The 23831-nt window shown below is 44.9% G+C and overlaps 1 protein-coding gene across 22 annotated transcripts in view; it reads left to right on the forward strand.

The window, feature by feature from the left end:
* The window catches only part of MAST2 (microtubule associated serine/threonine kinase 2), a 210611-nt gene that overhangs the window by 176781 nt on the left and 9999 nt on the right, over window positions 1-23831 (forward strand). For all 22 annotated transcript variants that reach the window (XM_082687229.1, XM_082687216.1, XM_082687222.1 and 19 more), the window contains 8 exons: window positions 1460-1614; window positions 3479-3554; window positions 14684-14893; window positions 20295-20396; window positions 21200-21332; window positions 22145-22206; window positions 22474-22559; window positions 23021-23229. In XM_082687229.1, the coding sequence (XP_082543355.1) occupies window positions 1460-1614; window positions 3479-3554; window positions 14684-14893; window positions 20295-20396; window positions 21200-21332; window positions 22145-22206; window positions 22474-22559; window positions 23021-23229 (1033 nt within the window). The remainder of the gene's footprint in view (window positions 1-1459; window positions 1615-3478; window positions 3555-14683; window positions 14894-20294; window positions 20397-21199; window positions 21333-22144; window positions 22207-22473; window positions 22560-23020; window positions 23230-23831) is intronic.

Below are 23831 nucleotides of genomic sequence, written 5' to 3' on the forward strand. Positions count from 1 at the left end.
GTATAATTGGATTAATTATAAATTAATCCAAAGATCTCATTGGTCTTTTAGCAGCAGTTAAGCTTCATATCTAACTTTCCCTATAATCCTTTACCCCAGACAGGCGACCTTTTTAGACCTAAGGCGATATATATATATATATATATATATATATATACACACACACACACACACACACACATACACACATATATGTATATATATATACACACATATATGTATGTACATATATATGTGTGTGTGTATATGTATATATATATCAATCATATACCTGTTCAGGAAATTTTAATAGATTGAACCCATAGCAGCTGCTTATTTTATTTTGATACTTTAAAATACCAATTTTACTTCCTGTCCGTGGCAATTGAGTGAAGATACTTTTTACAGCTTCTGTGCACATCATTTCCCAAAATGTGGCCAAGACAGAGCCCTGTGGAGACCTACACTGAACTGTTCACAGCCTCACGTGTTATAATATTCCATGACAGAAGCCTGTGCTGTTTGCACCCCCTCCCCCAAATTTTGATTTCTCACTTGGTATTGAGACTTACTTGTGGCAAGAGAGCTTTCTTTGTGTGGTGCTGCAGCTTTGACTCTGAATGGCTTTGAATATTTAAGCCTCAGATTCTTCATCAGTTGATGAACAGAAGCTGAGCTAGTGAGGTTAGTGCTCTCTTAGTCTTGTCAGGAAAGGGGCCCTTCGCTGATTCTGGTGCTGTACCGGGCTGTCCCTGTGGCTGCTGCATCTGTGGGATACTTGCAGGAGCATGACTCGCTCCCTCACGTGGTCTCTTTGCTTGGCAGTGGACTCATTGTCTGCAATCTCAGTCATTGGGCCATGTTTGGAATTTTTCATCATTTTCAGGTCAGGTCTAACCTTTGGGTTCCAGATCTAAAAGTAATTTTCTTCCCTGCCAGATTTTCTTTCCTACTTGTGTCCTTAGAGTCTGGTCACAGCTTGCCTAGCCTCAGCCATGCCAGTTGTCTTTTGGGTAGCCAAAAGGAAACATTACTGAGTTCTCCTAATATTGTGGAAGGGAAAACTTACAGGGATTTATTTGTAGGCTGGATATACCTGGGACAGTTCCCAAGCCAGGAAGCATGATTTATTAATCACTTGCCATTCCAACTAGCCAATAGCTTCACTGAGGGCAGAGCATCCATGCAGAAGAATCAGCCTTTTGCCTCCCAAAGAGATTCCCTAGGTAGTTATGGAGCTCCCACACCTTGTGAATGCCTGGGTCCAACTGCCTGCCAGACTCATGAAGGCTCCTAGTATCTTGGCTTCCTCAGGACTGAAGGCTCAGAAGGAGTAGAGAGGGGAATCATGCACAATGGAGGCTAAAAGGACAAGGGCTGCTTTGGGTTCCCTGTGGGTTTACATTGACTAGCAAGTCCTCTCTGTGCCTGGACTGCCCTTAGATATGTCTGTAATGCTGCTTGTTGTTTTTCTCTCTAGTCTTCATGTTCCTCACAGGAGAAACTCCACCAGTTGCCCTTCCAGCCCACAGCTGATGAGTTGCACTTTTTGACGAAGCATTTCAGCACAGAGAGTGTTCCAGATGAGGAGGGACGGCAGTCCCCAGCCATGCGGCCCCGCTCTCGCAGCCTCAGGTGAGGGCTACTCTCTGCCTGCTGCCCTAGGGCCTGTGGAGCCCAGCTTATGTGCACAGCAAAGGAATAGGCAAACATTTATAAAGGACAAGAGAGTAAAGAATTTAGGCTTTGGACGCCACACGGTCTCTGGGACAGCTACTTAACTGCTGTTGTAGCGTGAAAGCATCCACAGCCTTTCGGTAAACTTTATTAACGAAGACAGGCAGCAGGCCAGGTTTGGTCAGTGGGCCGTAGGTTGCCAACCCGGGGCTCCGCTCAAATGAGCCAAGGCCAGTGGTGCTCAGGTTGCCTGATGACGCTGCCAAGAGATCCCTCTCTTTCCTCCTAGAATGTAGTTAGCAGTGGAAAGATACTTAAGCTCCATGTAGTAAAAGGAGAGTGATAGTATCGTCCATTTTGATAGTACCTGGCTGTGGCACCCACAGACCCAGACCACAGGAACTAAGCAGCAAAGAAAGGGGCTGAAGTTCACCCTTGTGGCTGACCTGGGGAAGAAGCCTGCTTCAGAAGCAGAATGAAATGCCCATCGGAATCTCACTCATTTCCCTGAATCACCTGGGCTCATCAAACCAAACAAAGCTTAGCAGTTGATTTATCTGTGAATTCCTTCGATTGATTAGCTCTTTTCTTTGACATTAGCTGGTAAAATAATGACAAAATTCCAGGTTAAGGAAGAGGGTGAAAATTAAAATGGGCATGGCTTTAATGACTGAGTTCAGCTTTCCAGAATCCCTGGAAAATAATTAATTGGCTAATATGTTCACAGTGGGAGCCCAAAGGAGCAGGGTCTTCCACAAAGAATCCCCTCAGGTTATGTTGCTACTCTGAGTATCAGGGAGTTAGCTGAGCCAGATCACAAAGACTGGTTCAAGTTCAGAGACTGATGAAGATGATCATGGGGACTGCTATGCAAAGGATCAAAAACACAAGTGAGTTTTTTTGTAGTGTGGATCCCAGTGCCTTTCTTTGTCTCACTCAGAGGAACACCTGAATCTTGGTGCTTTCTGCAATCCACAGGGTAAACAGTTCATTTTTAGCCCATTTGAGACCGAGAGGGATATAGTATATCAGGGAAATCCCTGCTATATTACTCTTAAAATACTTGGTAATGTGTATGGATACAGCAAGCAGACCATGGCCCACTCCAAGGAGGAAAAGCAGAGAACAATTCTGAACTTTGCTCAGCCTGGGTCATGTGTCAGGGGCACCAAACTGGTGGCAGGACTCAAATATCCATTCATTTGTATGGCTCAAACTTTGAAATCCTTTAAGAAGATATAACTGCACATGGGCCAAAGAGGAAAATTTAGATGACCCAGGCTAATAACTCCCTGCACGCCGGACTGGCCTCATTTATCTCTCAGATCAAAGCCCAAGTTGGTCTCATTGGCTGCAGCTTGTTTGTTTGGAAAGGATACATATATACACAGTCTTCCTTTGGTTTTTCTGTGGTCGTTTGATTTGATTCGATTCCTAGAACATGCTGGGATATACTCAAAACACCACTGGCCAAAGCAAAGACCCAGAAAGTCCTGTTCTGGGGGAGGTTATCCTAGGAAAGCCACAAGTAGACTCAGGAGTGTTTTCCTCCTTTCTAGGCCTTTTCAGGCCCTGGCAGAGGTCTTTGTGGAAAGCCAGGCTTCTTATAGGAAGGTAGCCTATTTCCAGATGGCACTATTTGAGCTAAACAAGGTGTGCTGAGAGCTTCAGGAAAAAAAGAAGGCTCTAGAACCCAGCACTCTTAAGGTGGGAATGTGTGGGTGCTGCAGACAGTGGGAGGGCAGGGACTCTGGGAATGGTCATCTTTCTTCTTGAGAGTTCCATGGCTCTAAAATAACACAATTGTTTCTTTCTTATTTAGTCCTGGACGGTCCCCAGTTTCCTTTGACAGTGAAATTATAATGATGAATCATGTATACAAAGAAAGATTCCCCAAGGTAAGGATCCTGAAGATGGCTGCCCTGCGGGAAGACTGGGGCTAAGGGGTGGAGCGCTCTCACCAGAGGCAATAAGAAGAACAGAAAGGCACTCAGGAGGAGGAGGAGGCTACAAGCACAAGGCTGCTGGCCTGTTGGAGTAGAGGCAGGCAGCAGAGGACTGTGAGTTTGGGGCTCGTATTTGCAGGGCCTCTATTTCTCCACTCCCCGGAGAGGTGTCTAGAGGGAGATGTTAGAAAGCTGTTCCCCCATATGTTATGGGGAAGGAAAGGACTGGGACCTTGTTTCTAACCACGCGCATCAGGGTCACAAGTCAGGGTCCCTGCAGATCAGGATTGGCTGTCAGAAAGCATGTTCGTTCTGTGCAGATTTCTTTAGCAGTGCCTCGTCTCCAGGCCTGGAGTGTGCAGGGACTGGTGTGCTGGACTGGCAGGAGGTTGGCTGGAGGGAATAGAAGGGTGGGAGACAGTTTTCAAGCAGTAAACTGCTGAGAAAGGAAGGCAGATTACTCTCCTGAGAGAGTTGAGAATTAGTCTTTCTGGCTGTGCAGTTTGGCTAGAAACCGTTGTGTATGTGGAACCCAGGGACTTGTTTTCCATTTGCATTTCTTTTTGGACATGACATATCTATGCGCTCTGACCTCACCTCCTCATGACAGGCCCTGTTCCTGGAGAACATAACCAGCTCTGTCAGAACCAGGGCACTGACACAGGCTCCCGGTTCAGGACAACAAGGAGCATAGAACCCTCAAGCCTCTTGTCCAGACTTCCATGGGTCTACCTATTCCTCTGAGTGTAGGGGCTACAATGTGTGGTGGTTCCCTGCTCTTCTGAGAGTGTCCTTTTTCTAGACTCCAGTATAGTCTCCTGGACACACATGGATGGCTTAGGGAAATGATGTGAAGCCCTGTGCTTTCCCTCTTGACATACACAGTGAAGGTTAGCGGTAAGGAAGGACATACACCCTTGAACCAGACTGAATGGGTTAAAATCTGCTTCTACCATTTACTAGCTATAGGACCCTGGACAGATTTTTTTTTTTTTTAAAGATTTTATTTGAGAGAGAGAGCAGATAGTGACAGAGATAACGAGAGAGAGCATAAACGGGGAGGAGATGGAGGAGCAGGCTCCCTCTGAGCAAGGAGCCCAGTACAGGGCTTGATCCCAGAACTCTGGGATCATGACCTGAACTAAGGGCAGACACTTATCTGACTGGCCACCCAGGAGCCCCTACCCTGGACAGGTGGCTTAACTTCTCTGAGCTTCATTTGCCTCATTTGTAGTTTGGGATAATAAGAGCATTTATCTCATAGAGAGTTTGTGAAGATTAATGAGCATTAAACAATTCTAACTGGGCCCAGAACATAGTAAGCACTCAGTAAGTGTGAGCTGTTATTTCTCTGCTGCCCTGGGCCCTATGGTCTATGTCTTCTAGCCTGGAAGCAGGCTTTAGAGAATAAGAGTGAGGAAGAGGGGCACAATAGTCAGCTAAGGAATCATGCTGTTATGCTTGATCCTTTATAATGAAGTTTAGGAGTTGGGGGTGGGTTAAAATGGACCTTAAATTTGTTTGCATGAATACAGCTAGATAGTTTCAAATAATTCTGAGTACCTAAGAAATCAGTCAAAGATCAGAGTCAAGAAATGCTTAACTCTGCAAGTAGAAAAGTGACCACTTTTGGGGAGGTAGGAGGTGCGGAGACTTGAATCCAGGGTGATATGTCAGGATACGGTGGAGGGAAGGGAGCCTGCTTAAGGAAGCTACCGCAAAGTATTATAAGCAGCAGAGTGCAAAATTTGACTTTTCAGAAGTCTGCTATAGTGGGGTACATCCCTTGTTTAAAGGTGCCCAGGTGGCGAAATGGGGTGGAATCCCAGGGTCCATAGCTTGGTTTCAGGATCCCTGGGGTCACAAGAAGAGAGGGGGTGTATGAGTATGGCAGAGTTCCCAGGCACAAGAGTGGTGAAAACGGTTAGAAACAGTGAGTCTAGGTACCGCTTTCTGCTCTTTGTTGCCATAAACTGTGAACTGCTGTGCAATCATGGTACCACTTTCTGGGCAGGGGACCATCCAGCAAAAGGGAGAAGGAAGGGGAGGATCCCCGCCCTCCCCTGCAAGAAAGAGCACTGGTCCATGCTATAGGTGTCCATAAAATCTGGAGTTTTGAAGGGTGCCTGGGTGGCTCAGTCAGTTAAGCGTCTGCCTTCGGTTCAGGTCAAGATCTCAGGGTCCTGGGATCGAGCTCTGCATAGGGCTCCCAGCTCAGTGGGGAGTCTTCTCCTTCTCCCTTCGTGTGCTCATGCTGTCTCTCAAATAAGTAAATAAATCTTTTTTTAAAAAAATGGAGTTTTGAAACTCACCCATGTGCTTGAGATGAAAACACTCAGGCACAGGCCAGGTGAGCACAGAATTCTGAGGAAAACCAGGGAAACAAGAGTGATTGACTGCTTTTCTGTGAGGGCTCACCAAAGAGTTGGTGAAGGGGCATGAACTTTGAGCTCTGGGGCTAGAGATCAGCCTCCATTTTCATCCCTCCCGTTGGTGCTGAAAGCCTTCAGGGAGCAAAACAGCAGCACATAATAGAATCCCGAGCCGCTTACACCAAGCCTTGACTCCCTTTGCACTGAAGGCAAATTTCCACTAGGGCAAGTACATCTGAGAATTAGTGTCCCCTCTCCCAAAAGAGCAGCTTCAACAACTGGCTCACATCAAAAGTTTACTGATCATAGATGGCTGCAGACCTTCAGCTTTATATATATAATATTTGTTGTTTTGATTTTTTTAATACTTTAGTCTTTCAGTATTTTTTGTTATTTTATTTTTTCAATTCTTTTTAAATTTAAAAATTTTTAATATGTACATTATATTTATTTTGTGTTGCATTGTATTTTATTTTGTGTATATATAAATATATGTATTTTATTTTGTGTTTACATATATAAGTTTTTCCTTCTTTCCTGTCTGGGATCTACTTTCTTAAAATAAGCAGACCAAAACACACCCAGGATCTAGTTTTTTGTTTTGTTTTGTTTCTTGTTTGGGTTTTTTTTCTTGTTTTGTTTTTGTTCTGTTTTGTTTTGTTTTCCGTTGTCATTGTTATTTTTTTTCTATTCTATTTTTTTGTGGATAAAATGATGGGTTGGAGAAATTCACCCCAAAAGAAAGAACAGGCGGTATTACTCATTGCCAGGGATTTAATCAATAGAGATATAAGTAAGATGTCTGAACTAGAATTTAAAATGATTATAAAAATACTAGCTGGGCTTGAAAAAAACATAGAAGACACTATAGAATTCCAAGAGGCAGTCCTAAATGGAGGCTATAAAAATGAGAATGAATGACGCAGAAGAGTGAGTCAGTAATATAGAAGATAAAATGATGAAAAATAAAGAAGCTGAAAAGAAGAGAGAAAGAAAACTACTGGATCATGAAGGGAAACTTAGAGAATTCAGCAATTCCAGGAAACAAAATAATATCCAGATAATAGGGGTCCCAGAAGATGTGGAGCGGGAGAGAGGGGCAGAAGGTTTATTTGACCAAATTATAGCTGAGAACTTTCCTATTCTGAGGACGGAAACAGGCATTTCAAGTTCAGGAGACACAGAGAACCCCCCTCAAAATCAATTAAAATAGGTCAACACCTCAGCATATAATAGTGAAGCTTGCAATTTTAAAAGCTTCACTATTATTTCAGAAGCTTCATTTCAAAAATGAAGACAAAATCCTGAAAGCAGCTTGGGACAAGAGGTCCTTAACCTTCAAGAGTAGACACATTTGGGTGGCAGACCTGTTCACAGAGACGTGGCCGGCCAGAAAAGACAGACATGATATATTCAATGTGCTAAGTGGGAAAAATATGCAGCTGAGAATGCTTTATCCAGTAAGGCTGTCATTCAGAAAGGGAGAAAGAGTTTTCAGGACAAACAAAAACTAAGGAATTTGTGAACACTAAACCAGCCCTGCAAGAAATACTAAAGGAGATCCTTTGAGCAGAAAGTAAAAGTAACAAAGACCAGAAAGGAATAGAGACAATCTACAGGAGCATTGACTTTACAGGTAATACAGCAGCACTGAATTCATATCTCTCAGTGATTACTCTGAATGTAAATGGACTAAATGCTCCAATCAAAAGACACAGGGTGTCAGAATGGATTTAAAAAACAAGATCCAGGGACCCCTGTTTGGCTCAGTCAGTTAAGTGTCTGTCTTTGGCTCAGGTAATGATCCCAGGGTCCTGGGATCAAGTCCCCCATTGGTCTCCCTGCTCAGTGAGGAGCCTGTTTCTCTCTCTCCCACTCCCCTTGCTTATGTTCTCTCTCTTTCTTGCTCTCTCTCATTCTGTGTCAAATAAATAAATAAAATATTTTTTTAAAAATTTTTTAAATGAATGGGTCAACCAAAAAATTAAAGAATTTTTTTAAAAACATGGAAGCAAATGAAAATGAAAACACAACAGTTCAGAACCTTTGGGATGGACCAAAGGCAGTCCTAAGAGGGAAGTATAGCTATACAGGCCTTCCTCAAGAAACAAGAAAAGTCTTAAATACATAGCATAAGCTTACACCTAAAGAAGCTGGAAAAAGAACAGTAAATAAAGCCTAAATCCAGCAGGAGAAGAGAAATAATAAAGATTAGAGCAAAAGTTAATGACATAGAATTTAAAAAAAAAAAAAAAAAGACAGTGGAACAGATCAACTAAACTAGGAGCTCTTTCTTTGAACAGATTAATGATGAATAAACCCCTAACCAGATTTACCAAAAAATAAAAGAGAAAGGATCCAAGTAAATCAAATCATAAATGAAAGAGGAGCAATCACAATCAACACTGAAGAAATACAATTATAAGAGAATATTATGAGCAATTATATACCAACAAATTAGGCAGTCTGTAAGAGATGGATGCATTCCTAGAAATATATAAACTACCAAAACTGAAACAGGAAGAAGTAGAAAACCTGAACAGACCCATAACCAGCAAAGAAATTGAATCAGTAATCAAAAATACCCCCCCCCCCAAAAAAAACAAGAGTCCAGGGTCAGAGAGCCTCCCAATGGAATTTTACCAAGAGTTTAAAGAATTAATACCTATTATTCTGAAACTGTTTGAAAAAATAGAAATGCCCATCTGTACCCTAATGCTCATAGCAGCAAGGGCCACAGTCGCCAAACTGTAGAAAGAACCCAGATGCCCTTCAATGGATGAATGGATAAGGAAGATGTGGTCCATATACACTATGGAGTATTATGCCTCTATCCGAAAGGATGAATACCCAACTTTTGTAGCAACATGGACGGGACTGGAAGAGATTATGTTGAGTAAAATAAGCCAAGCAGAGAGAGTCAATTATCATATGGTTTCACTTATTTGTGGAGCATAACAAATAACATGGAGGACATGGGGAGATGGAGAGGAGAAGGGAGTTGGGGGAAGTTGGAGGGGGAGATGAATCATGAGAGACTATGAACTCTGAAAAACAATTTGAGGGTTTTGAAGGTGCAGGGGGTGGGAGGTTGGGTGAGCTTCATGGTGGGTATTACGGAGGGCATGTATTGGACAGAACACTGGGTGTGGTACATAAACAATGAATTCTGGTACACTGAAAAGAAATTTAAAAAATAAAATTTAAAAAAATTAATACTTTCTGGGGCACCTGGGTGGCTCAGTGGGTTGAGCCTCTGCCTTCGGCTCAGGTCATGATCTCAGGGTCGTGGGATTGAGCCCCACATCGGGCTCCCTGCTCAGTGAGGAGACTGCTTCCCTCTCTCTTTCTCTCTCTCTCTCCCTCTCTCTGCCTGCATCTCTGCCTACTTGGGATCTCTGTCAAATAAATAAAATCTTTAACAAAAATTAATACTTTCTGAGAGTTCAACATTAAAAGTCAGCCTTTTAGCAAAGGAAAATAAAAGAAACAGAAGGCAAACTTTCAAACTCCTTCTGTGAGGCCAGCATTACTTTGATCCCAAAACCAGACAAAAATCCCACCAAAAAGGAGAATTACAGACCAAAATCCCTGGTGAACATGGATGCAGAAATTCTCACCAAGATAGTAACTAGTAGGACCCAACAGTACATTAAAAGGATTATTCACCACAACCAAGTGGGATTTATTCCTGGGCAGCAAGGGTGGTTCAACATTCACATATCAATCAGTATGATATACTACATAAATAAAGGACAAGAACTATATGATCCTGGGGCGCCTGGGTGGCTCAGTGGATTAAGCCACTGCCTTCGGCTCATGATCTCAGTGTCCTGGGATCGAGCCCCGCATCGGGCTCTTTGCTCAGCGGGAGTCTGCTTCTCTCTCTCTCTCTGCCTGACTCTCCGCCTACTTGTGATTTCTCTCTCTGTCAAATAAATAAATAAAATCTTAAAAAAAAAAAAAAAAGAACTATATGATCCTCTCAGTAAATGCAGAAAAAGCATTTGGCAAGATTCAGCATCCTTTCTTGATAAAAATTCTCCACCATGGAGGGATATAGGGTACATACCTCAATATCATAAAAGCCAAACACAGAAAACCCACAGCAAATATCATCGTCAATGGGGAAAAACAGAGCTTTTCCCCTAAGGAAGGTCGGGAACATGACAGGGATGTCCACTCTCACCATGGTTGTTCAACCTAGTATTTTAAGTCCTAGTCTTGGCAGTCAGACAACAGAAAGAAATAAAAGGCATCCAAATCAGTAAAGAAGAAGTCAGACTTTCACTCTTCACAGATAACACAATAATCTATTTAGAAAACCCAAAAGACTCCATCAAAAAATTGCTAGAACTGATAGAGGAATTCAGCAAAATCGTGGGATATAAAATCAGTTTCCAAAAGTCAACTGCATTTCTATACACTAACAATGAAGCAGAAGAAAGAGAAATCAAGGAATCAACCCCATTTACAATTGCACCAAAACCCATAAGACACCTAAGAATAAACCTAACCAAAGAGGTAAAAGGATCTGTACTCTGAACACTATAGAACACCCATGAAAGAAATTGAAGAAGACACAAAGAAATGGAAAAATATTCCATGCTCATGGATTGGAAGAAAAAATACTGTGAAAATATCTGTGCTACCTAAAGCAAGCTACACATTCAATGCAATTCTTATCAAAATACCACCAGCATTTTTTAGAGCTGGAACAAACAATCTTAAAATATGTATGGAACCAGAAAAGATCCCAAATAGCCAAAGCAGTGTTGAAAAAGAAAACCAAAGCTGGAGGCATCACAATTCTGGACTTCAAACTATACTACAAAGGTGTAATCATCAAGATAGTACAGTACTAGCACAAAAACAGACACAGAAAGCAATGAAATAGAATAGAGAATCCAGAAATGGATTCTTAACTCTGTGATCAGCTAATCTTCGACAAAGCAGGAAAGAATATCCAATGGAAAAGAGACAGTCACTTCAACAAATGGTGTTGGGAAAATTGGATAGCTGCGTGCAGAAGAATGAAACTGGACCATTTCCTTACACCACACACAAAAATAGGCTCAAAATGAATGAAAGACCTCTAAATCTGAGATAGTTGTCCATCAAAATCCTAGAAGAGAACCCAGGTGGCAACCTCTTTGACCTCAGTCACAGCAAATTCTTGCTAGATATGTCTCCAAAGGCAAGAGAAACAAAGGGAAAAATGAATTATTGGGACTTCATCAAGATAAAAAGCTCTTGCATAGCAAGAGAAACAGTCAACAGAACTAAAAGGCAACCTATGTAATGGGAGAAAATATTTGCAAATGCTGCATCAGATAAAGGTCTAGTATACTAGATACTAGTATCTAGTATCCAAAATCTATAAAGAACTTCTCAAACTCAACACCGAAAGAACCGAAAAAATCCGGTTAAGAAATAGGCAGAGGATATGAACAGACATTTCTGCAAAGAAGACATACAAATGGCCAAAAGACACATTTAAAAAAATTTTCCACATCACTCACTTGGCATCAGGGAAATACAAATCAGAATCACAATGAGATACTACTACCTCACACCAATCAGAATGGCTAAAATTAACAAGTCAGGAAACAACAGATGTTGGCAAGGATGCAGAAAAAGGGGAACCCTCTTGGGTTGTTGGTAGGAATGCAAACTGGTGCAGCCACTCTGGAAAACAGTAAGAAGGTTCCTCAAAAAGTTAAATAGATCTACCCTACAACCCAGTGATTACACTAGGTATTTATCCAGAGGATACAAATGTAGTGACTTGAAGGGACACATGACACCCCAGTGTTTATAGCAGCAATGACCACAATAGCCAAACTATGGAAAGAGCCCAGATGTCTGATGACAGTTGAATATATAAAGAAGATGTCGTATTTATATCCTATGGAATATTACTCAGCCATGAAAGAGAATGAAATCTTGCTACCTGCAATGATGTGGATGGAACAAAAGTGTATTATGTTAAGTGAAATAAGTCAGAGGAAGACCAATGCCATATGATTTTACTCATGTGAAATTTAAGAAACAAAACAGATAAACAGAGGGGAAGGGAAGGAAAAATCAGATGAAAATAGAGAGGGAGGCAAACCAAAAGAGATGCTGAACTATAAGAAACAAAAGGAGGGTTGCTGGAAAGGAGGTGGGTGGGGGGAGGGGGATGTGGGCAATGAGGAGGGCATGTGATGTAACGAGCACCGAGTAGTACGTGCAACGGATAAATCACTAAATTCCGCCCCTGAAACTAATAATAGACTATAGGTTAAATAAATTGAATTTAAATGAATTTTTTTTTTAAAGTTTAGGAGTATGTAGTGTTTAAAATGCACCTCACATGTTTTGTCCCTCTCCTCATATGTGTTACATATAGTATTGTCATTCTAGCGTTGCATGTGCTTTGTATGGATGTCTCCATCAATGTTAAGATGCACCCTTAGAGAAAAATGTATTAAGATTCCTTTTCTTCCATCCTTTTTCCCTCCCCCTGTCTTTCTCTCTTCACACACCATATACCTGTGTGCACATATACTTAGATACATGTTTGTATTCGCATAAACGAATATAATGGCTCTAGATGGTTTCACATAAGCACTTTCACTACATAACTAATTGGCTGCTAGGCAATTCTGCTGTAAAACCTAAGATCCCCCAAAATAAATGAAGGACATTCATTAGAAAGACATAATGAAACAAAAAACAAATAACAAAATTAAAAGGCTATTGCAAAATACAAAATATTTTAATACATTCAAAATGTATAGTGTAGATTCATGGCAATACAGCACAAATGACTGATTTTATTTTGATTCTACCTCTGCTCTTGTCTTCAAAGTCTTTTGGTTATAATATTAGACATTTTGGGTTTGCTTGTGATTCATCTTCTTGCTTGGCTTTGCACTTTTTCTTTTTTCACCAAAATTTCATCCTTCATTAAGAGTATTAGTTTCTACATACAAGGATACTTTTTTTTTTTTTTTTAAGATTGATTGATTTGAGAAAGAGCAAGCATGAGCAGGAGGGGCAGAGGGAGAAAGAGGGAGAGTCCTAAGCAGACTCCAAGCCAAGTGCAGAGCCCAGTGCGGGCCTGATATTACAACCTGAGCCAAAACCAAGAGCCAGGCACTTAACTGACTCGACCACACAGCCACCTCACGAGGATAAGTATTTATAACTAAGCCTTGTGTTGTGTTGTGAAAGCCTTCCATGCTGTTGTTTGTCCTTAGCATATTGTCACATGTCCGTTTATAGACGTTCCAGATTATGTGGGAAATGTAGGTTCAAAATTCCGAGCCACTGTGTAGACTATTACGAAGGCTAGGATTTGTATGAAGAATGAGAGTACTGCATCATTGGAGAAATGAAACCAAACTGTCAAATGAAACTGTTAACCAGTTATTGTTTTCCTTTACAGCAAAATTGCTTTATGGCCAATTAGTTATGCTTATGGTGAAAATATCTCACACATACACCCCTGAACACACACTGGAAATCAGAAATTGCCCCCTAGTGGCAAAGGAAAGAAGTCCTAGATAGGCAGCCAGAAACTTGTTAACTGGTGTAATTTATCATTTGGCGTGACTATGCAGTTAGGTCCCCGAGAAGCTTCTGAGCCAGACACCTCTTCTGCCCTGCTGAGGGTCCAGGTCCATGAGGAGGCAGGTTCACACCTTCATTAAACACTCTTTGAGCATCTGCTTAGTCCACTTGGGTCCTAAGGTCAAGTAAGAGGCTCCTGAGATAAATCAAATTCTCTCTGACGTGAAATTCCCAGTGCAGAGAAGTCTTTAGAAAGCAGCAGTGTCCATGCAGTAAGATTATGCAGTTGGGAGGGCCAGTGGCAGCACAGAGGAAAGGAAATCCTAGCTGGAGGAATCAAAGACTTCCCAGAGGAGGGACGCCTGGGTGGCTCAGTGGGTTAAGCCTCTGCCTTCGGCTCAGGACATGATCCCAGGGTCCTGGGATCAAGCCCCACATCGGACTCTCTGCTCAGCAGGGAGCCTGCTTCCTCCTCTCTCTCTCTCTCTGCCTGCCAAATAAGTAAAATCTTAAAAAAAAAATAGACTTCCCAGAGGAGAGACAGACAATGTGGGAACTGAAATTGGAAGGAATGCTAGGAGTTTGCCAGGCTGGCCTGGCAGGTGAAGGAGCCATACACAGGGAGCAACATCAACAGGCCTGAGCTAGCCCATTAAAGGGTGGGGGGCAGGGGGTGGCGGTGGGGGTGGGGGTGGGGAGCAGCAACCACTTCCAGGTCCTCAGAGCAAAAGAGCATACCCCCCAAGGAGTGGGGGAGAGAGACAAGGCCAGATGAGAGAGGGCCTGGACTAGAATGTTTTTGTTTGTTTTAAAGATTTGTTTATTTATTTTAGAGACAGAGACAGTACATGAGGGAGGGGAGGGGCAAAGGGAGAGGAGAAGCAGACTCCCCACTCCCCATGCGGGGCTTGATCTAACAACCCCAAGATCACACAACCTGGGCGGAAACCAAGAGTTGGACGCTTAACCCACTGAATAGCCCCTTGGCTGTTTTGATTTCACTTAAGGGTCATCTTATCATGTGTGTAGCCATCAGGTTCCCCAAATGCAGGATCGGGAAACCAGGATCACAGAGCTTATCCTCAGGCTGAGCTCCCGACTAAGCTGCAACTAGAAGGGAAGTGTCACTTTTCCTGCTTTTATTTGCAGGCCACCGCGCAAATGGAAGAGCGTCTTGCAGAATTCATTTCCTCCAACACTCCAGACAGTGTGCTGCCCTTAGCAGATGGAACCTTGAGCTTTATTCATCATCAGGTGATTGAGATGGCCCGAGACTGCCTGGATAAATCCCGCAACCGTCTCATTACATCACACTACTTCTATGAACTTCAAGAGAATTTAGAGAAACTTCTACAAGATGTGAGTGTCCTTGTGCTGGAACCCTGATACACCCTTGGTGAGGTAGTGGATTATTTATTCCGAACTAGGAGAAGGGCATTAATGGTGTTTCCAGTTTTCTTAGAGGGCTTGTCACCTCCTTGCTCATATGCAGGACTTAAACCCAAGGGTGGTGCTGATGGACTTCGGTTCCTCCTCAGTCCCTTGCATCACTAAGAGAAACCTGTTTGGTATCCAAAGAACGCAGTTCTGTGGGCTTTTTATATGATCCCACTAAACTCTGCCTGAGGTTCCAACATTGGTAATATTCATAAATACTTGACTACGTTTGTAACCCAAAGCCTAAAAGTGGCCCCAGTGACTGTGGTGGGTTCTCTTCTAGTGGAAATACTGGGGTAAGCAGAGCCTTCAGACTGTTTCCACTAACCCCAGGGAAAACCAGCCAGGTCTTGCACTGTGGGTTTATCCGTTTGCTGACATTTTGTATTTACATGGTGAGAAGTTCGCTGGTAGAGATTTAGGTGTTTAGAGACCTGATCTTCCCCAATATGAAAAGACTTCTTGGGGGACTAGAGATAAAGTAACCCAGAGATGGTCAAGACCAGAGTATACCCTGAGTTGTTTTGTTTTGTTTTGTTTTTTTAACCAGTGATTTTAAATATTTTATTTATTTATTTGACAGAGAGAGAAAGAGATCACAAGTAGGCGGGAGTGGGGGGAGCAGACTCCCTGCTGAGCAGAGAGCCCGGATGTGGGGCTCCATCCCAGGACTCCGAGGTCATGACCTGAGCCGTAGGCAGCGGCTCAACCCACTGAGCCACCTAGGCGCGGTGCCCCCCCCCCCCGCTTTTTTTTTTTTTTAAAGATTTTATTTGTGTATTTGAGAGCACGTGAGCGCACATGAATGGTGGGGGAGGAGCAGAAGGAGAGGGAGGGAAAAAGAATCCCAAGCATACTCTGTGCTGAGTATGAGCCTGACACAGGACTCAGTCCTAGGACCCCAAGATCATGATCTGTGCCAAATCCAAGAGTCTGACACTCAACCGACTGAGCCCCCCAGGTGCCCCATGCAGTGAGTTCTCACCCTGTGCTTTCTGCTCCAGGGTTTGCTTTCCTCTTCGCCTCTATAGTCAGGCGTCCATTGCCGTCTCCCCTCAAATCACATTTGCCTCGTATTACACCAGTGGGGTACAGTGGGGAGAACATGTGCCCCTTCATGTACTAGAGTATTTCCTAATTCAGACCCCTTTTACCTCCAGGCACTTGACCTTGCTCTGGTGTCCTAACAACTGAGCTGAGAACCCAGAGCTGTTGATCAAACAGGACTTCAGTGTGTTAGTCCAGAAATTAGGAGCGAGGAGTTGTTTGTTTTGTTTTTAATTAGGAAACAGTTGAATCTAGAGAAAACATGACTAAAGATGGCCATGATTATTGCTGTCAAATATGAAAGATTTCTCACATAATAGGTAGCAGATTGTTCCCTGTCCTCTAAAAGGCCTGTTAACCTAGTGGGCAAGAGTCACAGTGAGGAAAGTTTTGATTTAATAGATGAAAAAGTGCTTCCTTCTACAAAAATGCACTTTTTTTCCTGATTTCAAGAGTAATGCTTAAATTCAAATCTTGCAAAAGTATGATTTGAGCACACTAAATTCACATGCAAATCCCTGGCAGCTCTTTGTTTCTGTTCAAGAGTAACTTTCTGACAGTGGATAGGAATCCAGGACTGTGGCCTTAGGTAAAGGATGGAGCTGGAGTGACTTCCCCAGTGCTTGTATATCTAAGATTGATCTTCTGAAATGCTAAAGTCAGAGCCTTGCCCAAAGCCTTCAGGCATTTTCCAAGACTCGTGACCCCATACCCCACACCCCACCCCACCCCCACCCTGCCCCGGGAGTAGGTTGTGCAGTAAGAGCACTGAATACGGAGCCAATGCATTCATCCATTCCCTGATGTGCTGAGTCCTGGGGATGCATAAAAATCTGGTTCCATGTTCCAGCTCAAGGAATTTGCTGTTGAGTGGCCCATCAACAAGTGGAAAGAACACCTATCATTTATTGGAGTGTACTGTGTGCCGACAACACCCTGAGCCCTCTACATGAATTCTCTCACTTTTATGTATTATAGTGATTTTGACTGAGGAGCATTGACTAGTTGAGGTCCATTCTGAGCACAGTTCTGCATGGAAGGTTTGCGAAAAGTTGAGTCTTGACGTGTAGGTAGGAGTTCACCAGACTTAGGAAAATGTTTTTTGTTGTTCTTTTTTCCTTTTTTGCTTTCTGTGAAATTTATCATTTCCACATTAAAAATTTTTTTGAGAAGTATTTTTTTTTTAACTACATAATGCCTATAGTAGACCACCATCATAAGTCATTAACATGTGAATTTTGAATTAAAAAAGCTACAGAGCCCAAGTTATATACAAATATCTTAGGCAATAATATTTACAAATCTGTGTACAACAAAGCAAATGTAAATAGTAAATGTAACATGAGAGTAATCAAAGGATTCACGGGAACAACCACTTAGGGTCAGTCTGCCCACCAGGAGCTGGTAAGAGCCAGCCTCTGGAATCCAACCACTTGTGAGAGGCACAGAGGAACTAGGTACATTCCAGAAATCACAGATGAAGTAGTCTGGTATGACTAGGTGAGGGATGCCTGCAGGGAAAAGTTGGTGGATAAATTTGAAGAGTCAGAATGGGAGAAGTTGGGAGGAGGGGCAAAGGCTGAAGTGTGTCTATGAGGAACTTAGGTCTTATCACAAAGGCAATGGGGAAATTACTGAATGGTTTTAATTTGGAAAATGGCAGGTTAGATTTACATTGGAAGTAAAATCACTATCATTTATAGAGCACTCAGTGCATACTAGGCAATACATGATCTCATTTAATTTAATGTAATGTTCGCACCACCACCAAATCCACAGATGAGGAAACCAAAGCTTTTAAAAGAGGCTGGGTGAGCCCAGTGTAACTCTTTTCTGAACAGCTAGAACCCAAACCCAGGTTTGTCTTATTCCAGAGCCTGAGATCATCTCTTCAAACACTCCATCAACAAACATTGACATCCGTGCTCGCTTTGGCAGCACATATACTAAAACAAACATTGACATCCTCTATGTAAGAGGCCCTGTGCTGGTCTTAGCACATAAGGGAAGAAAAGGAGCCCCGATCTCACGAGGCTCTACCATGTAGCTGGAGAGGCAGACAACTAGACATGCGGTACCATGTGATACGAGCAACAGAACATAGAAAGGGGAGCAGTTACTTCTGGTTCTTGCGTGTTTGGTGAGGGGTGGGGTACAGCCAGAGAACCGAGATGAAGATTCACACTTGATATTTGGGCTAAATCTTAAAAGAATAAAACTCATTTATTCTATTCACCAAGTGCCCAGCGTCTCTCTTCATATCATAACCAATTTTTTTTTAAATGGTCCTCATTTGCTGTTATTCTTTCCTAACAACCTGTTCGCTGCTTGGTCTTCTGCCTTCTACTCTCCCTTCCCACCATTCCTCTAAAACTGTTTCAGGCAAAATTCACCAAGGAACAAATCAACCAATTGCCGAATAGATCCTGTGGCCTCTTCCCATCCTCATCTGTCTTCACAACTCCGCAGAGCTCTGCGCCATGAATACCTCTCCCGGCCCCTTTGCCCCACTGGGGGTCCTGACACTGTTCTCTCCAGTCTTACAGTCTTGCTGCCCCTTTACGAGTTCCTACTCCACCCAGCTCTTAAATGCTGGTGTTCGTGTTGGAAGAGCACACGATTCTTGATCTCAGGGTTGTAAATTTGAGCCCCATCTTGGATGAGAGATTACCTTAAAAAAAAAACAAAACACCCTTTTTTAAAAAAAGTATTAAATGCTGGTGCTCTGCATGGCACCACCCTGTGTATCGGTTCTCCTCCTCCTTTCTTCATGCTCTCCTTGACAGCTTCATTTCCTTCTGTGTCTCCCACTGTCGCCCCTACTCTGAGCCCACCCACCTGACTGCATCCCTCCCTCCCTGTTCTCTCTAGCTCCAGATCCGTGTTGCTAGCTGCTTCAGAAAGAGGACTCCCCTTTGGCTTGGCAGGTTGGTTAGTATTCTTCCGTTGCAAGTAGTAGCGAGCCAGCTCAGAGTAGTTTAAGCAGGAAGGAAAACTAATCATCAAGATGAAAAAGTGTGGGTCTTCAAGAATTGAAGACAGGAATACAACTGGGTCCTGAGGGACCAAAACCAGAAACCAAAAGCTGGGGGAAGCTCAGGAAGTGGTCACTGTGCTCTCATGCCATTTTCCTCTGTGTCTTTGGTAGATGCAGCCATCCCTTTTCACCCAGCAGTAGATTATACAGTTCTGCCACGCTGATATTAACAGTTGTCTTTCCATCCATTTTTTTTTTTAAAGATGTTATTTGTTTATTTGACAGACAGAGATCATAAGTAGAGAGGCAGGCAGAGAGAGGAGGAAGCAGGCTCCCTGCTGAGCAGAGAGCCCGATGCAGGACTCGATGCCAGGACCCTGGGATCATGACCTGAGCCAAAGGCAGCAGCTTAACCCACTGAGCCACCCAGGTGCCCCTTTCCATCCATTTTTAAATTCACAGGAGAGTCATCCACGCTGGTCAGCTCCTGGAGGTGGGCTGGAAGGGGCAGCCACACAATCCAGGTGTAGCTGCTAGATGTCAGAGCGGTTTCCATAAAAAGAAAGGCTCCTGGGCTGGGTAGATACCCAAGGAAGTATCTAGTATAGGTTAGTTTAGGCACCTCAAACTCTGCACATGCAAAACAGAGCTTTTCCACCCGCCCTTACCCAAACTACTTACCTTCTTATATTTATTTCATTTGTGGGTTTGCGAAATGCCCCTGAACTTGTAGCAGTATTTCCCTTCTCTTCTTGCTTCTTTTAGCCCCCAGGTCTACTCAGTCCTCCACCGCAGAAATGGTCCCAGGCTGTGTCTTTCTCTCCATCCTTCCTGCTGGGCTTTCTGGCTTTCTCATGCACGTTACTGCAGTAGCCCCTTCATGGATTTTTTTCCCCCTTTCCGGCTTGCACTCTTCCGTGCACTGTTCACACCACAGCCGGAGGGATCTTTAAATGATATTGGTTCGCCTCCCTCCTGCTTTGAAGTCTTTCTGTTTCTGACATTCTGCCTGGGTTGGGAAGTGAACAGTGAAAGCTCCCATGAGAGTTGCCCCTTGAGCTGGGGTCTGGATGGAGGAACAGGTAAAGGCACGTGTCTCTGTGACATTCCGTGGTGTCATGTAGTGTCCTAGAGCTCCCTGTCACGGTGCACTGGCTTTCTCTAATGTCTTCATTTTGCAGAAGTCTCTGAACTACCCCACCGTTTCTCCCCAGAGCCAGCTCTGCCCAGCCCTGGCCAGCCTCAGCCCCGCCATGCTGTGCCAGTGGATTGCTTCACCAACCTTTGTCTTCCCTGCAGGCTCACGAGCGCTCAGAGAGTTCAGAAGTGGCTTTCGTGATGCAGCTGGTGAAGAAGCTGATGATTGTCATTGCCCGCCCAGCTCGACTCCTGGAATGCCTGGTGAGCGCACTCCTGGGAAGGTTGAGAGGGGGTGGGGCATGGAGCGGAAGTATCCTACTACCAGCAAAACTGCGGTAGTCCTTATTTAATATGATCTGCCAATGTGGGGCCCAGACGAGTTCCTGTGAGGAAAATGGCTGCTCCTGAGGAGTATTAGTCTGGCCCCCTCACGGCCAGCAGGCCCCAGGTGGTCAGGTCTGGGCGGTCAGGAGCACGGAACAGTTCCCTTGACATAGGTCGAGTCCTTCACTTCACCATACCCAGCACTTTACTGAGCACCTACTTTAGGATAAGCGCTGGGGACACAGACACAGAACAAAGCAGAGTCCCTGATCCTGAGGGCTCCCTCTGTCATGCAGTTAGTCTCTTAGTGCCTCCGATGGGACAGGACTGCTGTGCTGTCCTCACGGTTCTCCAACCTCTAGCACACAGGGGGCGCCGGTAAATATCTGAAGGCAGGTGTGTGTGTGTGTGTGTGTGTGTGTGTGTGTGTGTTTGTGGCTGGCAGGAGGCTCTGGACCAGGTCAACAGGCTGAGCTATCTAGAAAACAAATAAAAGGTCTGGTTCTTATTGTCGGGAAGACAGCATATACTTAGCCTGTCCAGCCTGGAGCTGACCTGGAAGACGGCTTTGTCCCCATTCTTATGATCCCTGAATCATGAAGCTTCTGGGCATTTGGGGGCAAGGGTGTCCGATCACAAAGAAAAAGTCCTTTTCATCATGCTTGGGGCATGTGCTGTCAACATCAAAGAGGCCTTCCCTTGTAGCCCTCACCACTGACTGCCTCTCTCCCCTGGTGCAGGAGTTTGACCCTGAAGAGTTCTACCACCTGTTAGAAGCAGCCGAGGGCCATGCCAAAGAGGGACAAGGGATTAAATGTGACATTCCCCGCTACATCGTTAGTCAACTGGGCCTCACACGGGATCCCCTAGAGGGTGAGCATGCTGCCTCGTGGCTGCAGACACACCCCACAGCCAACAAGTTCTAACGGCAGGGAAGCCACTTGAAGAAGAGGCTTAGATCGGACATGGACACAACACAGCACCAGGGGCCTCAGGGCTGTTGGAGGAACCCCATTTTCTCTGTGATGGTGCAGCTCCTCCTTCAGATTGGTTTACACATCTACCTGGTATAACCCAACCCGGATTGCCATGAGCCCCGCTGGGTTGGATTTAGAACCTAAGGTCAAAAGAGGTCAACTGCAAAGGACCACAATTGCATTTTCAAAAATGGCCACCTCCTGTGCATGCTTACCTCCCCTTCTGCCACCTTACTGGCCCTTCTGTGACTTCAGTGGGGTCCCAACCCAGGCTTGAGTAGATCTCTCCATTCTCCAGGGTTCAACTATGTTCCCACAGGAACCCTGGGCTTCTAAGTCCCTGATCTCTTTTCATCCACCTTCCCTGCTTCCCAACCTCACCGGTGGAGTGGGATACAGACCGATAGCCCCACCTTTGGCTCTATTTTCCAGGAATTGTCCTAAATTTGAAGTAAGCTTTTTTAAATTTGCCAGGCCTTGTGAATGGCACTGGGCTTCTAGAAATAGGAGTGGCACTATTATTTGGCAGACAGGTCCAAAAACTGTGACTGCTCTGGGGAGAGAGCCACAGGACCACATTTGCACCCAGCCTGATGCAGGAGATCCAGATGCCCACCTTGTACGTGCCACTGTGTGCTCTGAGGGGACTGTCGGGATGTTTGACATCGCTGTGCACACTTTTCTCTTGTGCCCTTGCTTTGTTTCCAGAAATGGCCCAGTTAAGCAGCTATGACAGTCCTGACACTCCAGAGACAGATGATTCAGTGGAGGTAAAGACCTTGAGTTCCTGCCCCAATCCCAGAGGCTGGGCCCTCTGAAGCAGAGGGTGCAAGTCCTCTTGGAGAGGACATCTGAGGGCAGGATGGGGAGTGGATGATTGCACCTGCTGTCTCCGAAGTCACTCAGCTCCTGCATTAGGAAGCTTGAGTGGGGCTGTACGAGGACTAAGAGCTGAGTGGATGCCGGGCCTCCAGCTTCCCTGAGCACCTGGGCTCTAAGGAACATGCTTGCCTCCTGCCTTTGCTCTTGTCTTCCAGGGCCGTGGGGCATCTCTGACATCTAAAAAGACACCCTCTGAAGAGGACTTCGAAACTATTAAGCTCATCAGCAATGGCGCCTATGGGTAAAGGCAGGGGTGTGGTGTGGCCAAGACTGGAGCTGAGTCAGCCCTTGGGCTCTTCCTTCTAGAACTGTATGATACCCGGTCCTCTGGGTGGCAGTTGCCTCAGGATAGGCCCTCTCCCTCCCCAAAGCCTCATGGAGAAACAGGAGTTCAGTTTCCTCTAACATCTGGCGTTGTTCCTTTCCCAGACAAGGTCCCCGCTCCTCTTGGTATCAGTCCTCCTCTAGCTGAGCTCTGGGGAAGGGTTGAACTGTGTCCTCGGGACTTCGTGTCTTGGGAAATTGAAGAGTTCTGTGGGTAGGAGGCCCAGATCCTTCTCATCAAGAAGGACACCCCTGCTCCTTTGGTCTGTGCATTTATAAAGTGGGATAGGAGGCAATTTGGATGCCCCACTCTGGGCGGTAGGGAGCACAGCCCAGGTGCTGAGGTCCCATGGGAGATGGGATGGGTTGTGTTTCCAGAGCTGTATTTCTGGTGCGGCATAAGTCCACCCGGCAGCGCTTTGCCATGAAGAAGGTCAACAAGCAGAACTTGATCCTTCGGAACCAGATCCAGCAGGCCTTCGTGGAGCGTGACATACTGACTTTTGCCGAGAACCCCTTTGTGGTCAGCATGTTCTGCTCCTTTGAGACCAAGCGCCACCTGTGCATGGTGATGGAGTATGTTGAAGGTACTGGGGGAGAGGTGGCCTGGCATGGAGGCCAAGGCACTGTATGAGGCCTGGCCCGGAGCTGCAACCAGCCGCTTTAGATAGGGGTGACGTTTCAGGGCCCAGCTTCCCAATCTCTTTGGCATTGGTTTCTGCCTTAGGGTCTCAGAGACAGTTCGGCCACATGGCTGGGCCACATGGTGGGCACAAGGCTCCCTGCCCCACCCAGGGAGAGGCTTCCGGTCTAGTAACTGCCGTGAGGCTGTCCATGTCAGGTGCAAAGAGAGGCTTTTGGGGACAGGATGCATCAACCCAACAGCTGTAGAAGCCTCTGCCCCAAAGCCTGGATGCTGTCTACGGCTGGCCCAGGCGGGAACAAAGGAGGGAGCAGAGCCACGCAAGCCCAAGGTGGCATGCAGGAGGGAGGAATGCCACTGTCCTGATGGATGGCTGGTGAAGGGGACATCCCTTGAAGGGGACACACCACACAAAATACTCTGGGGATGGAGTCAAAGAGCATCACAGGGCCTCCTGGGGGAGAGACGACAGCTTTCCCAGTGACCGTCACTCTTCCCTTTGCACTGCTGGGTGCAGCTTCCAGACATACTTGGCCTAAGTCTTGA

This window comes from Mustela nivalis (assembly GCF_964662115.1).
Source record: "Mustela nivalis genome assembly, chromosome: 10".
In the NCBI taxonomy this organism is placed as follows: domain Eukaryota; kingdom Metazoa; phylum Chordata; class Mammalia; order Carnivora; family Mustelidae; genus Mustela; species Mustela nivalis.